The sequence below is a fragment of the Pseudorasbora parva genome, chromosome 1 (genome assembly GCF_024679245.1).
Source record: "Pseudorasbora parva isolate DD20220531a chromosome 1, ASM2467924v1, whole genome shotgun sequence".
Taxonomy (NCBI): domain Eukaryota; kingdom Metazoa; phylum Chordata; class Actinopteri; order Cypriniformes; family Gobionidae; genus Pseudorasbora; species Pseudorasbora parva.
In genome coordinates this window covers 4,702,832-4,716,854 of record NC_090172.1, presented here as the reverse complement: position 1 = coordinate 4,716,854, position 14,023 = coordinate 4,702,832, and the positions used below count along the sequence as shown (strand labels likewise).

Below are 14,023 nucleotides of genomic sequence, written 5' to 3'. Positions count from 1 at the left end.
CTAAATCTTTCAAATTATTTCAATGTACAGAGCAGCTCTGGGTTTGCTGACATGTGTCAAATACAAGCACATGGAAAAAGTCTGATCCTTTTATAGATTTAAAGCTGTTTGCCTGCCTTAAATCACCTGTTTTCCCAAACGCACCCTCCAAGAATAACAATTTTGAGTGGGAAAATATGCTCACTGGCTTTTATATGTGTGAAAATGAGAGCGCATTCTTTCTGGCTTAACCGTTTAACTGTTTTCAAATGGAAAAGTGGGGAAAAAACAGGGCACCCATAGTGAGCACTTATGTGGGCTTGAGCTTTGCTTTTTCCCTGGCATTCTGGGAAAACCTGGAATGTAAACGGACTCACTGTCCAACTAGTATGCAATAACAAAACAATACATATATATATATATATATAAAGCAAGGTAATGCACTCTTTAGCACACAGTAGTTCACTTATCGAGCACACACATATATGTGTGTTTTTAGCACTCTAAAAAATGCTGGTTGTTTTAACCCAGTGTTGGGTTGAATATGGACTAACCCAGCAATTGGGTTGTTTTAACCCTGCGGTTGGGTTAAATATTTGCTTAAGACAACCCAATCGCTGGGTTAAAACAACCCAATTGCTGGGTTAGTCTATATTTGACCAAACATTGGGTTGTTTTAACCCTGCGGTTGGGTTAAATATTTGCTTAAGACAACCCAATTGCTGGGTTAGTCCAATTTTTTTACCCAGAAATTTTTAGTATAGGGTACAACAGGGTAAAAGGCTCCTTTGATTGTATTTTCCTCTTAACCACTGGATGGCACAAAACCTGCCTCAGCACTTTCCAAAACATCCACTTTCCCAGATGCACGTGGACATTGGTCTGATCTTTGACACGATCACAGGCAGCAGCGCAGAGTTGATTCTGCGCTCATTTGATCTAATATTTGATGTTTTTAAAATGTAAGTAGTAAATAAGAATCGCTAAAATTATTGAATATATTTTGAAACAAAAGGTCTTGTTAATGTTTGTCAGTTTTCTTTTGTTCAGGGTAATTAAAGCAACAGTTTTTCAATAACGGAAGAATATGTAAAAGTATGGTATTTGGGGCAAAAGGCAGCATATTTAACATGATAATAAACACAGGCTGACTTTTCCATTTGTTAATATGACAGTCAGATTCAGATTGTAAGTATCATATAGTAAGTTGGGTGTCCCCCTTTGAGATTATCACCATATTTGTAATGAATATTACATCATATTATATAAGAACATATAATGTATTGTTACTACTGTAAATCTATATTAAATAACAATGGGATCTCCTTCAATTCTTTCAGAATCTTTACTTTTTTAAATGATTTTGTTCCTATATTTTTCAGATATATTTATATATTAACATATTTTAATGACAGCATATTTATTGATAACATTTTTTAATCAATAAATATGATTAATATTTGATTATTTTATTAATTAAACTTTGCTAAAGTGATTGTTTTGAACAAGTATTAACTTAGACATTATTTAAAAACATTATTTTAGTGAAAATATTTGTATCAATACGGTGTGCCTTTTGCACCATGTGTGTGGTAAAAAGCCCTCTTGTCACCTCATACATTTTTAAGATTTTTAAATAAAATAAACTTTTATAATTTATTTGCACACAAAATCTGTTGCTCCATAAATGTTCAATACATTTCTTTTCTCCTGTATATCATAGTAGTGGTGAAAAGCAAATGTTTGTTAGGTGTGCCTTTAGCCCGTTGTGCTAAACATGACAAATGTAAATCCTGGAAGAAGCAAAACTGTCCCCTTTACCTGTTACTAAACATTTCAACATATTCTCTAATGGTTATGTATGAAGGAATGGCCAGCGAGTAAGATCTTCAAAGCCCTGCAGCAGTTCCCTTGAGTTCAGTTAAAGGTAAACCAGGAGGAATGAGAGATGCCTTGTGCACTGCATGCTGGGAGGTAATGAGAGCGCACCATTGAGCAAAACGACAGGAGAGAAATCAGCCGGTGTTCAGAAAAAGTGGCCAGCTTCAGTTTTTCACTCTTTCTTTCCTTGTGCAGCGTGAATCAATCTCTCTAATTATTATTATATAGCCATGTCAATATATAATCACATTATTTAGCAGTTTTTAAATGTTTTATATTTTATTAATTAAAAAATGTGCAAATAACAATATTTTCTTTTCAATAAGTGTAAATAGTAGTTAGATGCTATTACTATTTGCACCTCAGTGTCGTGTATTAAACGGTATGCAATAATAACACTGTTTAAATAATTATATTTATTAAAATTATTAAATGGATACCACCTTATTGGAATCACAATACCTTATGTCCACTATTTGAATAATTTCTTTATTTTTATTGAAAATAAAAGCCTTTCCAATCTTTTATATTACGGGAAGTTCAGCAAAGGGCGGATTCAAACTCGATTGATTTGCATCAAAACTTTCTGCCACGCGTTTTACCCCTACACTATTGCAACTTCTGACAATGTGGCGTCTTCTGTAATTTTGTCAGGCCCAACCAGATGCCAGTGGGCGGAGTTAGTGCTGCCAACACTTTTTATGCGTCCTCCTGATACAAATTCATTCATTTCTGTCACAATATCACTCGTATAACAAAACAGTAGGAAAATATGGACCCTTGAGTCTCAGGCCTTTCGACAATATGTTTCAACAAATGTGATTATAAAACAGTTAATAAATGTAGTAATATGAAATATGACACCGTCCAGTAGGGGGAGCCTGCTAAAAGGTTTTAAAGAACCGTTTCCACTTGCTAAAGGTTAAAACCATAGATGGATGTACTGTCTGTGACGTCACCCATGGGTTAAAGAAAGAGCTTTTTTAAAACCTAAAAAAGGTTTTAAAGCCGGTGTGCGGAGCCGGTGGTCACCAACTTGAAAAGCGTGTCACCGCACACCACTCCCTGATAAATGAAAATGGACAAAGAGACGGGACATGGGTGGAGCTGAGGAGCCTGGTTGCTGAAACCACGCCCACCTAGCTCAACAGTAGTGTCAGCAGCAGCAATCCACCTGTCACTCAAGTGGCCACGCCCCTTAATTATGCAGAACTTCAATGCTTAATATAATTCAAACAAATGAGCTATAAAAAAAAATCACCCCCTCACAGTTGTCATGAAAGGCAAAATTAACTATACAGACCAAAACCACTTTTTGTCCCAGGCTGTAAACCTGCTGTAAGGTTGGGCATTTTAACATGGGATGATTCCCTTTTGAATGAATTGCTTTCATGCCACTTCCATGTTGAATTCAAGAAAGTCAGGAACATTGCGGCTTGTGTCTAGTAGCTCAAAGAAAATCTTTAATTAAAGGATGAGGAAATCATTTACCCCTGCAGATGATAAAATGGCTATTACACCATGAACCAGTGTTTTAAAATGTTAATTATAATCTTTGTCCAACGCTACTGGACCATGCCCTTCGGTGGGCGAGAGACTCATTTCCTGTCATGTTAAGATGTTCCTGTATGTCAGATAAGAGCAGTGTTTAATCAGAGCTCCGCATCTCCATCATGCGCAGCGCTATTAAGCAGCCCTTCAGTTGTGAAGTGCAGATGGCTTTATCTGCATCATAATCAGGAGGATTCCTCTGGTTGCTAGGAAGAAAAGCATTAGAGACCACCGTGGTCTGCTGGAGAACTCTTACACTATGCATAGCATCTATATGAGCACCATATCCTTTTTTTTCATCAGGTTTTGTTCAACAGGCAGGCGCAATGTTATTTTAAAGTAACTGTGGCATCATCCTCTGTAGAGATGATCCTCCCATAATTAGGCCTGTAACGATAACTACTTTTTGTTTCGCAATATATATTCCCAGAAATAATGTCGATAAATGATATTATTGTCATTTTAAGACTATTTTATGCCACTGAATATATAATCCTAATACAACAGCATAATAATGCAAGTAGACTTACACACTTTAAAATGACAACCTTTTAATTCTTCAGATCATAGAAATTAAGGGTAAAAATATATTATCCTGATTAGGGGTTGTACGACTTGAGTCGACGTCGACTAGTCGCTGATGACGTCATTAATTAACAAATAAACCATGAGCCTCGAGCTGAGACTGGAACTCGGGTCTTCTTGTGCACAGGACAGCTATGGCATATGACACAGCACTGCCCATAAGGTTATTGGTCCTACATCTTTTGTATCAGTTATTTTGTGTTATGGTCGTTATATTTCTCACAGATTTCTGCTCGTTCTGAATAAGATACAGATAAAGTAGCACAATAAAGATTTGAATGCATTAGTGGGTGATTGTGTGTGAATTAATTCTACCTGGCAGGGTCTCTCTACTATAGTGAAGCTGTGAGTTTTAGTTATCAAGAAATATATGCTAGAACTTTTCAGTTTCTAAGCTATTTTATTGATAAATCACAGAACAGTGTTGATAATACATTAACTGAATGGTTGTGTGAGACGCGCGCAATCTCCGCGTGATCAGGCTATGTGTGTGTGTGTGTGTGTGCGCGTTGCAATGAAGCACGCAGTTTAGCGCGATGATTAACTTACGTGTACAATAAGCCTGCATTCTCCCGATCAATTTTAAGCATCCAGATGGTATAATCAAACATGTCTTGTGGAGAGCTCACGGAGTATACATTTATTTGTCATTTTTAACTGTTCAAAACAGAGCCTGCGTGTCAGGAAATTGTTTATCCTGTTGCGCCCTCTATAGGCAGCGACTAGTCGACGTCAAGCTTAAAGCGTCATGACAGAGCACTAAGGTGCAACCCCTAATCCTGAATAATTTTTTTAAATAAATAGTAAATAAACATTGTCCCTTGTGAAACAGCTTAAACACGTCATTCTACGTTGACGTTTATATGGAATGGGATTGCGGCTTTGAAATCGAGTCCATTTGGGCTTATTCTTCCAAACTGTCAGTAATTGTCAGGAAAACACTATAACGCCTCAAATGCCGGCTTTTTTCACCTGTGGATAACCGCTCTGTGTATGAAGGAGCTGTCCAAGAAACACTTTCGCCTCCGTCACGGAAAACATTCAAGATGGCCGCACAATCGAGTAAAATGTTGGAGACATTCATTATCATGTAAACATAATGGGCGATATATTGCATCACAAAAAATCATCGAGGTCATGTACGATATATCGATATATTGATTATTTTGACAGGCCTACCCATAATCAAAATGAGCGATTAATTAAACGCTAACTCGACCATTGATACGTTTTATCGATTCAATTACTTTCCACTATTAACCCATTTAATCACACCTGTCACAATTGTGACCGCAAATTTTCCTCACATATTTTAGTGTGGTATTAAAAAGCAACTTCTATTATGAAGAAAATGTTCATTTATAATACACATTTAAGATGTCTACATGAGTTCTGGGCTCTCATTGTTGGGTAGTTTGGTCATAAATGTGGACCACACACATTTATTTCTTGGTACAGCCATCTTAACACAATGACAACGTGAAAGCTCAGAAATGAAAAGTACATTTTTCTATAGCTCATACTAGGTCTAAGGAGTAAATTGCATGTACTCAAATTGCAAGACATTTTTTGGGATTAAACAGGTTAATCGACTTTAAAGGACTAGTTCAGAAATGAAACTGATGTCATTAACTCCTCACCCTAATGTCGTTCCACACCCCTAAGACCTCCGTTCATCTTCACACACAGTTTAAGATATTTTATTATATTTAGACTGAGCACTTATGCAAGTGGTTACGGTTATGAATCAACGTACTGATTTATAATTCGGATCGCGTGTCAAACTGCTGAAATCACGGGACATTGGCGATCCCCATTTCTCGCCCATTTATTAAACCAGGATGCTACACGAATCATGAATCAATACGCTGATTCATAACTGTTCTAATCTTTATTTGAGGATTGAAAACAAACACGGAAGAGAAGACAATGCTGAATAAAGTCGTAGTTTTTGTTATTTTTGGACCAAAATGTATTTTCGATGCTTCAAGAGATTTTAATTAACCCACTGATGTCTCATATGGACTACTTTGATGATGTTTTTATTCCCTTTCTGGACATGGACAGTATAGTGTGCATACACTTGCATATGTTCTCGGACTAAATATAAAATATCTTAAACTGTGTGTGAAGATGAACGGAGGTCTTAGGGGTGTGGAACAACATTAGGGTGAGGAGTTAATGACATCAATTTCATTCTTTGGGTGAACTAACCCTTTAACATCCCTATTATTAGGAATTCAGGAATGTGTGATGATCAAATAAATCATTGGCACTGCAGGACGAGTGTGTTGAAGCTGTAGGCGTGGCGTGTCATGTGACCTACCTGATTGGGGTCTGGTGATGGCGCTCTCGTACACAGGGATGCCTTCCCCCACGTTATTGAAGGCCTTCAGTGTGATAACGTAGTGCGAGCTGGGATCTGGCAGGGAGAAAGCCAATCATTTAGCTAATCAAGCCCGCAGCTCCTCTGAGAGCTTCAGCCATATTCATCATCCTAGCAGGGGTGCATATTTAAACACCATTATTGATTCTGCCTCTCGTGTAATTAGATGAATTACGAAAACTTAAATCATGCCGTTTCTTCTGATGATTATTTCTTTCGAATGTAATTACAACGGGGCGGAGAGAGGTGTAAATCTCCCACTCTCGAGTACCCACAATCCATTTACCCAGTTCTTTCTCCTTTAATTTGCTTTTACAGAAAACAGAGCTGCTTAATCACTACAGCACTTCATGTTTGTTTGATGAAGGTGTGAATGAATATTAACACTGTAAATTGAACACGTTACCATTTCAGTTTCCAAAAAGCGCTGTTATTATGGCAGGTTTTGGGATACAGCGGTATGGTTGCACCACACTCAAAGGTTTTTGTTTTGTTTGTTTGTTTTTGGAAATGTATCATGGTAATAAGTGCTTTTTATGCATATAACAATAATTTGATATCATAGAAGACATTAAAATAGCACAGTATTGAAAATCATTACCACCATGGTAGTCACAGTAGATTTATTTCATAATTTACATTTAATGCGCTTTAGAAAGCTACAAATGGTCAGGTAATATACAGGATGTGCTAAACTATTTTAATATTTTTGGGGGGTTGATTTATTTAATATGACTAAGTCAACCTGACTTTATTATGTTACACCAACTGAAATGATTAAATGAATGAAATGAAATGATATTATTTAAAAAATGTTTATATAAAAATACTTTGTTATACATTTTGGGAGAAAAAAAAATTGGGATATATATATATATATATATATATATATATATATATATATATATATATATATATATATATATATATATATATATATATATATATATATATATATATATATATATATATATATATATATATATATATATATATATATATATCCCAAAAAGTACTTTAAAAATGTACTTGGAGACTAAGAATGTGTTTTCTTGTCCCTTGAAGCAAATTCTGTAATATATTTATTCATAAACAAAATATATTTTTAATCTGAAAATCTGTTATTTAATTTTTAATTTCTAATTCCTTAATCTGTGCTTGTATTGCAAACAGTGTTGGGTAAATTACTCTACAAAAGTAATAATTACTAGTTACTAATTTCATCTTCAACAGTGAAATTAGATTACTGTACAAATTACTCTCTCCAAAAAGTATTTCATTACTAATTACTTTCTAAATGTTATATTAACCTGGACTAGTTTAATTGATTCAAGGATAGACATGAAATTACTCTTTTAGTTAATTCAAATAATATAAAACTATATAAATTATTCTTATTAACGAACCAAAGTATTACACATGTGAGGAGGATTTATAAAAACATGCATTTTAAACGTAGACTTTACATTATGATGTTATTCCACTGTTGTATTATATATTATATATAATTGTTTTGGTATAAACAGAGTATTTAGTTACATTAGAAGTAACCCTAATTAAAATTACAGAAAAAAATAGGAGTAATCTCTTTCTTTACTTTTTCAAGGGAAAAGTAATTAAATTACAGTAACTATTTACTTAGTTACACCATCACTGGGTGCAAATTAGGTAACACTTTATTTTAAGGTTCAGTTAATATCTATTAACTAGTTGCTTATTAGCATGCCTATTACTTGGATATTGGCTGTTTATTAGTACTTATTAAGAACATATTAATGCCTTATTCTACAGCCCTTAATCCTACCCAATACCTAAACTTAAATGCTACAAAAACTACCGTATTAACTATTAATAAGCAGTAAATTAGGAGTTTATTGAGGCAAAAGTCATAGTTAATAGTGAATGTGTTCCCCATACTAAAGGGTTACTCATTATTATAATGAAGGGTCTTACTCAGGTTCTCAATGGTGTAGTATCTCTGTTTGTAGTCCACTTTAATGGTCTGGGCGTGAGGGCTGCCGATCCCGTAGCCGATCGAGTAACCCCTCACCACGATGTCCTGGTTCTCCGGAGGCGTCCAACTCACTACAATGCTGTTGACAAGCGGCCGCACATGCAAGGAGCTGGGGACGTCTGGCACACTGGTCTCTGAAACCCAAAAAACGAGCCAAATTACACTTTGTCATCCTAATCAAGCACCAGCATTCACAGGATGTCTGCCTGATTTTACCGTCCAGATCGCTCTCAAACGTCTCAGCAGTGGCCCAATCCGTGGCTGGACCCGTGCCGTTGACCGTAATGGCCGACACTCGTAGCATGTATTCAGTGCCTCGCTGCAGACCTGAGAAATACAGGAAAAACCTCAATACAGGCCTATAAGCTTTATGAAATAAGGGCAACCTTTTAGCTAAAACCGCACACATTAACTAGATTTGTCCATTTTTTCACATTGTTATGGGCTTCCTGGGACGTTCTGGTTGGTTCCCAGAGAGCTGCTAGTTTAAATCTATAACCATAAGTATTGGCAATGGGTACAACAGGGATAAAGACACACCTTAAAGAAAAAAAAAACTATTTTCATATACACTATATTCATGTTTGTATTTAACATTAATGGAGAAATGGAAAGGATTTTGCGTGAAAATCCTTCACAAAAATGATTTTTTTGTTTAAAAATAACAAAATGTATGAGGTGGGTGTTGGACACACACACACACACACACACACACACACACACACACACACACACACACACACACACACACAGATACATACAGACACACACAGACACGCACACACGCACGCACACGCAGAAACAGACACAGACACACACAAGGGGGGCGGGCATGCATGGGCCAAAAATCAGCATGGGGCTAAAGACGCAGTATTTACACAATTATATTTACAGTATCTATTCAACTTTATTATATTATATGATTAATATTTTTAAATATGATCGGTGGACAGGCACCCAACTTAATATATGATATTTCCAATCTGAATCACACCATGCAATGTCAACAAATGGAAAAGTCAGCCAGATATTTATTATCATGTTAATTACTGCGCCTTTTGCCACAATATCATACTTTTATATACTCTTCCGTTATTGAAAAACTGTTGTTTTAATTACCTTGAACAAAACTGAGAATCATTAAGACCTTTGACTCAAAATATATTCAATAATTTTAGTTCTTCTCATTTGTTAAATAAAAAAAAACAAAAAAAAAAAAACATTAAACATTAAATGAAATCAGCACAGAATCGACTATGATTGCGTTAGGAATCAGCCAAATTTCCACGTGCATCTTGAAAAGTGTCCGTTTTGTTTTTTGTTTTTGTGCCATCTAGTGGTTTAGAGGAAAATAAAATCCAAGGCACTTTAACCCCGTGGAGCCTTTAGCCCCATTGAACCCTAAAGTACTACATCTCAATCAACAACTCTGCTTATCTCTCTGGAAAACAGCATAAAGACACTTCACTGGTGTGTTTCTCAAGACATTTATTGAGAGAGATCAAATCAATAACCACCCCAGCATCCTCATCATCATCATCATGGGCTCCTCTGTACGACATCCTGAACTACAGCATTGCCTAGAGTGATGATTTATACACTAGACTGACACGAACAACTACAATATGAGAGCTCACTGATTCCAGAGGGTGAAACGCCTGCTGTCTTTAAACAAGCCAGAGGTCGTAATTGCTTTAAAATGTTAATAAGCATCTGCTTAGAGCGTTGAATGCACTGCGGCCTTGTGGGATATAGCAACCCATGTCTTCTCTAAACACTTCATTTCAAGCCTTTGAACTGAGGAACATCTCCTCATCTCAACCCAACTGGAGAAGAAAACACACATTATGCTCTTTGATGCCAGCCACAGCACGACACCCATGAAGCTGTTGAAATCTATTTTGGATTTCATTTAATTTTCACTTTTGTTTCAATAATGGATAGAGTTCGTCACTTGAGGCTCTATTTTTGCAGGCTCATCCATTTTGGTATATATGTCTGAGAAATTAGTTTTTGTAGTACAAAATTTACTGGTCCCTTCTAACAATAATTGCTCCGCTAATTTGGGTGTTTCAATGGGTGACGATGTTGCCAGTTTCTAGAATAGAGTGATAGATTTACAAAATTAACCAAATTAATTACATGACTCACTAATGATTTATTCAAATAGGATCAGGGTGCATGAATAAATGTGTCATTTTTTATTAATTGTGCTAAATTAACTCAAGGTAACTCAACTGTCAGGCCTATACGATATTTGTTCGCCAGTAGAGTTTAAAATGGAGTTATTCATCGGTCCAAATGGCACAGACACACACTTTTTTGCTCACAGCCACTGTGGCTAGATTTTTAGGTTTTACTAGCCACTCTGCATTTTCAATGACCACAATTTTGACATTGATACAATGGAGGAAAACAGGACTTAGCCAGCAAGATTATTAGGGTGCTGTCACTTTAAGACCTGATGCACGGATCCATTATACTGTTACACATGCGTTTCCTTTTCTCAACTGTTTACATTCACTTAGAACAAAACTGACTATGTTTAGTCACCAAGACTTTTTTTTTTTGTACATTATGTGTATATATCAATCTGTGTGTATTTGACTGTTTAAGTGCAATTAGCAGCAAAAAATAACTCAATTTAATACTGAAAGGTACTATATATACCAGTTTATGTGGGCTTAATCTGAAGAAATTAGTAAAATTATGCACAATACATGCAATCACATGGCAAAATTCAAGTACTGTAACAGAAACAATAATCATCCAGAGCAAACGAAATGAATATTCATCCTTGAGTGGAGGTGGGTTTGTGTGTCACTCGCTGTCAGAAAATTAGTATTGGAAGCATTACAGTATCGATATGTATCAAAAAACTATATTTTTGACAACACTACACTGCACTTAGTTTATTATTTCAGATGGCTTTCTAAAATACCACAGTTGAAAAATGTATAGCCAATATATGATATACAAAATTTTACCCAACAAAGTGGTTAGTTGAAGTGACCGTGAAATACACGCAGGTGTTAATGTCAAGCCCTGGGCAGAGTTATTGGCCGAGGTCGATGACAACTTGAAAACAGCCAACCAAATATCTGTCAGTCCTTCTGCGTTTGACATGTTGTTCATCTTACCATCTATGAGCTGATAGAGCTGCGATCCTGAAGTGATCTCCGCCACCTCGCTCTTCCTCGTACCCTTCCTGTAGCGGATCTTGTAGCCGTTGATCTCTCCGTTCTGAGCATCTGCCGGCGGAGGCTGCCATCTGATCATGATGCTCTACAAAGTTAACAGTTGAGAAAATCAAAAAATATTCTCAGTATGACACATTTTGATTTTCTTTTACACACAGTCGCTGCACCCAAAATTGAATACTTCCCGACTTTACATGATCTTATTCCTAAATGAGTATTCAGCTCTGTGTCTATTAAAACCTATTCACAAAATCACAGCGATCATTCAAATCTGTGTTCTGATCCAGAGAGAGCCGCTGTCATGTATGGATATGAAACAGCTTTTTAACCCCACAGTTTAATTAATTCTGCATTACAAATGTTCAGATGATCACAGAAGTACTGGGATAAGAGTTTATAGTTCAGATATAAACACTGATGTCTACAGTAGCTATTAAAATAGAGGAAATCACTTTTTGCAAGTAACTTGACGCTTAAAATAATCCTTACACCAGTAGGTGGAGACACGTGACTGTTAAAAATGAGTAAAAATGAATCATTCATTCAAGAGATTCATTCAAAAACACTGAATCATCCAGTAATGAAACAAGTCTTAATGAGTGAGTCATTGAATCATTCACTTAACTGACTTTTGTCAAATTATTCATTCACATTAATTAAACATTTTAAATGACATGTTCTTTGGTTTAATTGTCTGTTCAGAATCGTGGGAGTATCGTGATCTCTATTTGAAACAACAACAAAAAAACGTAATTCTCGATTTCAATCAAGGAGCTCTACCAAGAAGTAACAAAGTCCCTTTTAAGGAAAGTCTGTTCACTCATCACCCATATTTGCAACGCATCCGGGCAACAAAACCTAACATGAAGTGTCCCATTCCTATTATCAAATAGCGTTAAAAAGCTTATTTTGCAGGCTAGACGAGCCAATGCACATGTGCAGTCCTAAGTGCAGTCTCAGATTTCTTTGGGAACCGGAGCTTCTAACAGCAGCCACAGTGATCCAATGACTTCACCGATCAGCGGTTGGCTCTTTTACTTTAGAAGGCGGGACTATTACGCCATATTACACATTGTTTTGGCTATTCATAAGAAATAGGAGTGAACCATCTTTCTATAACTATCGACTTTGGTACATAGTATACATAGTATTTGAAAAACAGTAGGCAAAAAGTGACCCACTACTTCCGGAGGAATTCAGAAATGTGCATTCAACGGACTTTTCACTATCCCTTGAGGCCACAGGAGAGGAGCTGTGAATGGCGTTGAAGCGATGTAACTTACGGTGTAAGTAACATGACTGTGACAACATGGTGAATATAGTACATCTAAATTTCAGCCATATTACCAATATTCATACTATATAGAACCTTCTTTTACATTACAAAGCCATTTGAAGCTACTTCCTTTCAAATGCGCCACAGACCTAATTTAAATATTATCCAGATAAAGAGGCCACTTAATATGAACACACGTACATGTGCCATGTCTTGATTGGCTAATGATCCAATCTGCTTGATTGTATCACAAGAATCACATTTTAACGCCAAGTGTAAACGCAGCCTATAATTCAATGATAACCACATTATTTAACAGTCATGTGTCGCCACCTGCTGGTGTATCGATGTAATTGATACAATCATTATTTGAAGAGGTTACTTTTAAGAGGTGATTTACTCTATTTTGAGAACTGCTATAGACATCAGTGTTTATATTGGAACTATAAACTTTTAACACAGTACTTATGTGATAATAGGAATATTTGTAACAAAAATATCAATACTGTGTGGTTAAAAATACTGTTTGTGAAGCTTTTTCATATCTATACAGGACAACTGCTCTCTCTAGATCAGCGGCAGTGCAAACGCAGATCTGAATATAGGTTTAATAGACGCAGACGAATCGTTGTTATTTAGGAGTAAGATCGCAATCTTTTAATGATAAATCGTGCAGCCGTCTCATAAATAAATGGTCTCATATACAGTATGAGATTTCTGACGAAGTGAGTATATTAGTGCTGCCGTTTATTCAGCAGCTCCTCCGGGCTCCTACACACAATAGTAACAAGCCTGAGCGCAGGCATCTAACCTAAGTCATTGTCTCCCCGAGGCATCCATTAGAGAACGTGATCGTCTTCCACATAAAGCATGTGCAAGTATATGAGTCCTGCAGCAGAGGGCATTGGGAGAGCAGCAGAGGCTGTCCTGCACCGAAGCCATGAATAATAGATAAAGCTGTGAAGTGTAGAGGAGCCTGCGGGACGGCGGCTCAGGATAGATGGAGGAGACTCGCTGCAGGGCCTGCGGTGCCTGCTGGGATAATGAAGGCCGGGAGAGGGGCCGCCCAGCGTGGGTGGGGAATTAATTAATAGTATCCACAGTTGTCGTGTTCACGGGCCATGAGGGAATAAACCGAATTAAATATACAC

The 14,023-nt window shown here is 36.5% G+C and overlaps 1 protein-coding gene across 1 annotated transcript in view; it reads right to left on the bottom strand.

Moving 5' to 3' along the window:
• Positions 1-14,023, bottom strand: part of neo1a (neogenin 1a) — a 212,175-nt gene that overhangs the window by 18,007 nt on the left and 180,145 nt on the right. Inside the window, exons 13-16 of the mRNA XM_067456682.1 lie at positions 11,537-11,681; positions 8,613-8,723; positions 8,336-8,530; positions 6,323-6,418 (exon numbers count right to left, since the gene is read on the bottom strand). Coding sequence (XP_067312783.1) covers positions 6,323-6,418; positions 8,336-8,530; positions 8,613-8,723; positions 11,537-11,681 — 547 coding nt within the window. The remainder of the gene's footprint in view (positions 1-6,322; positions 6,419-8,335; positions 8,531-8,612; positions 8,724-11,536; positions 11,682-14,023) is intronic.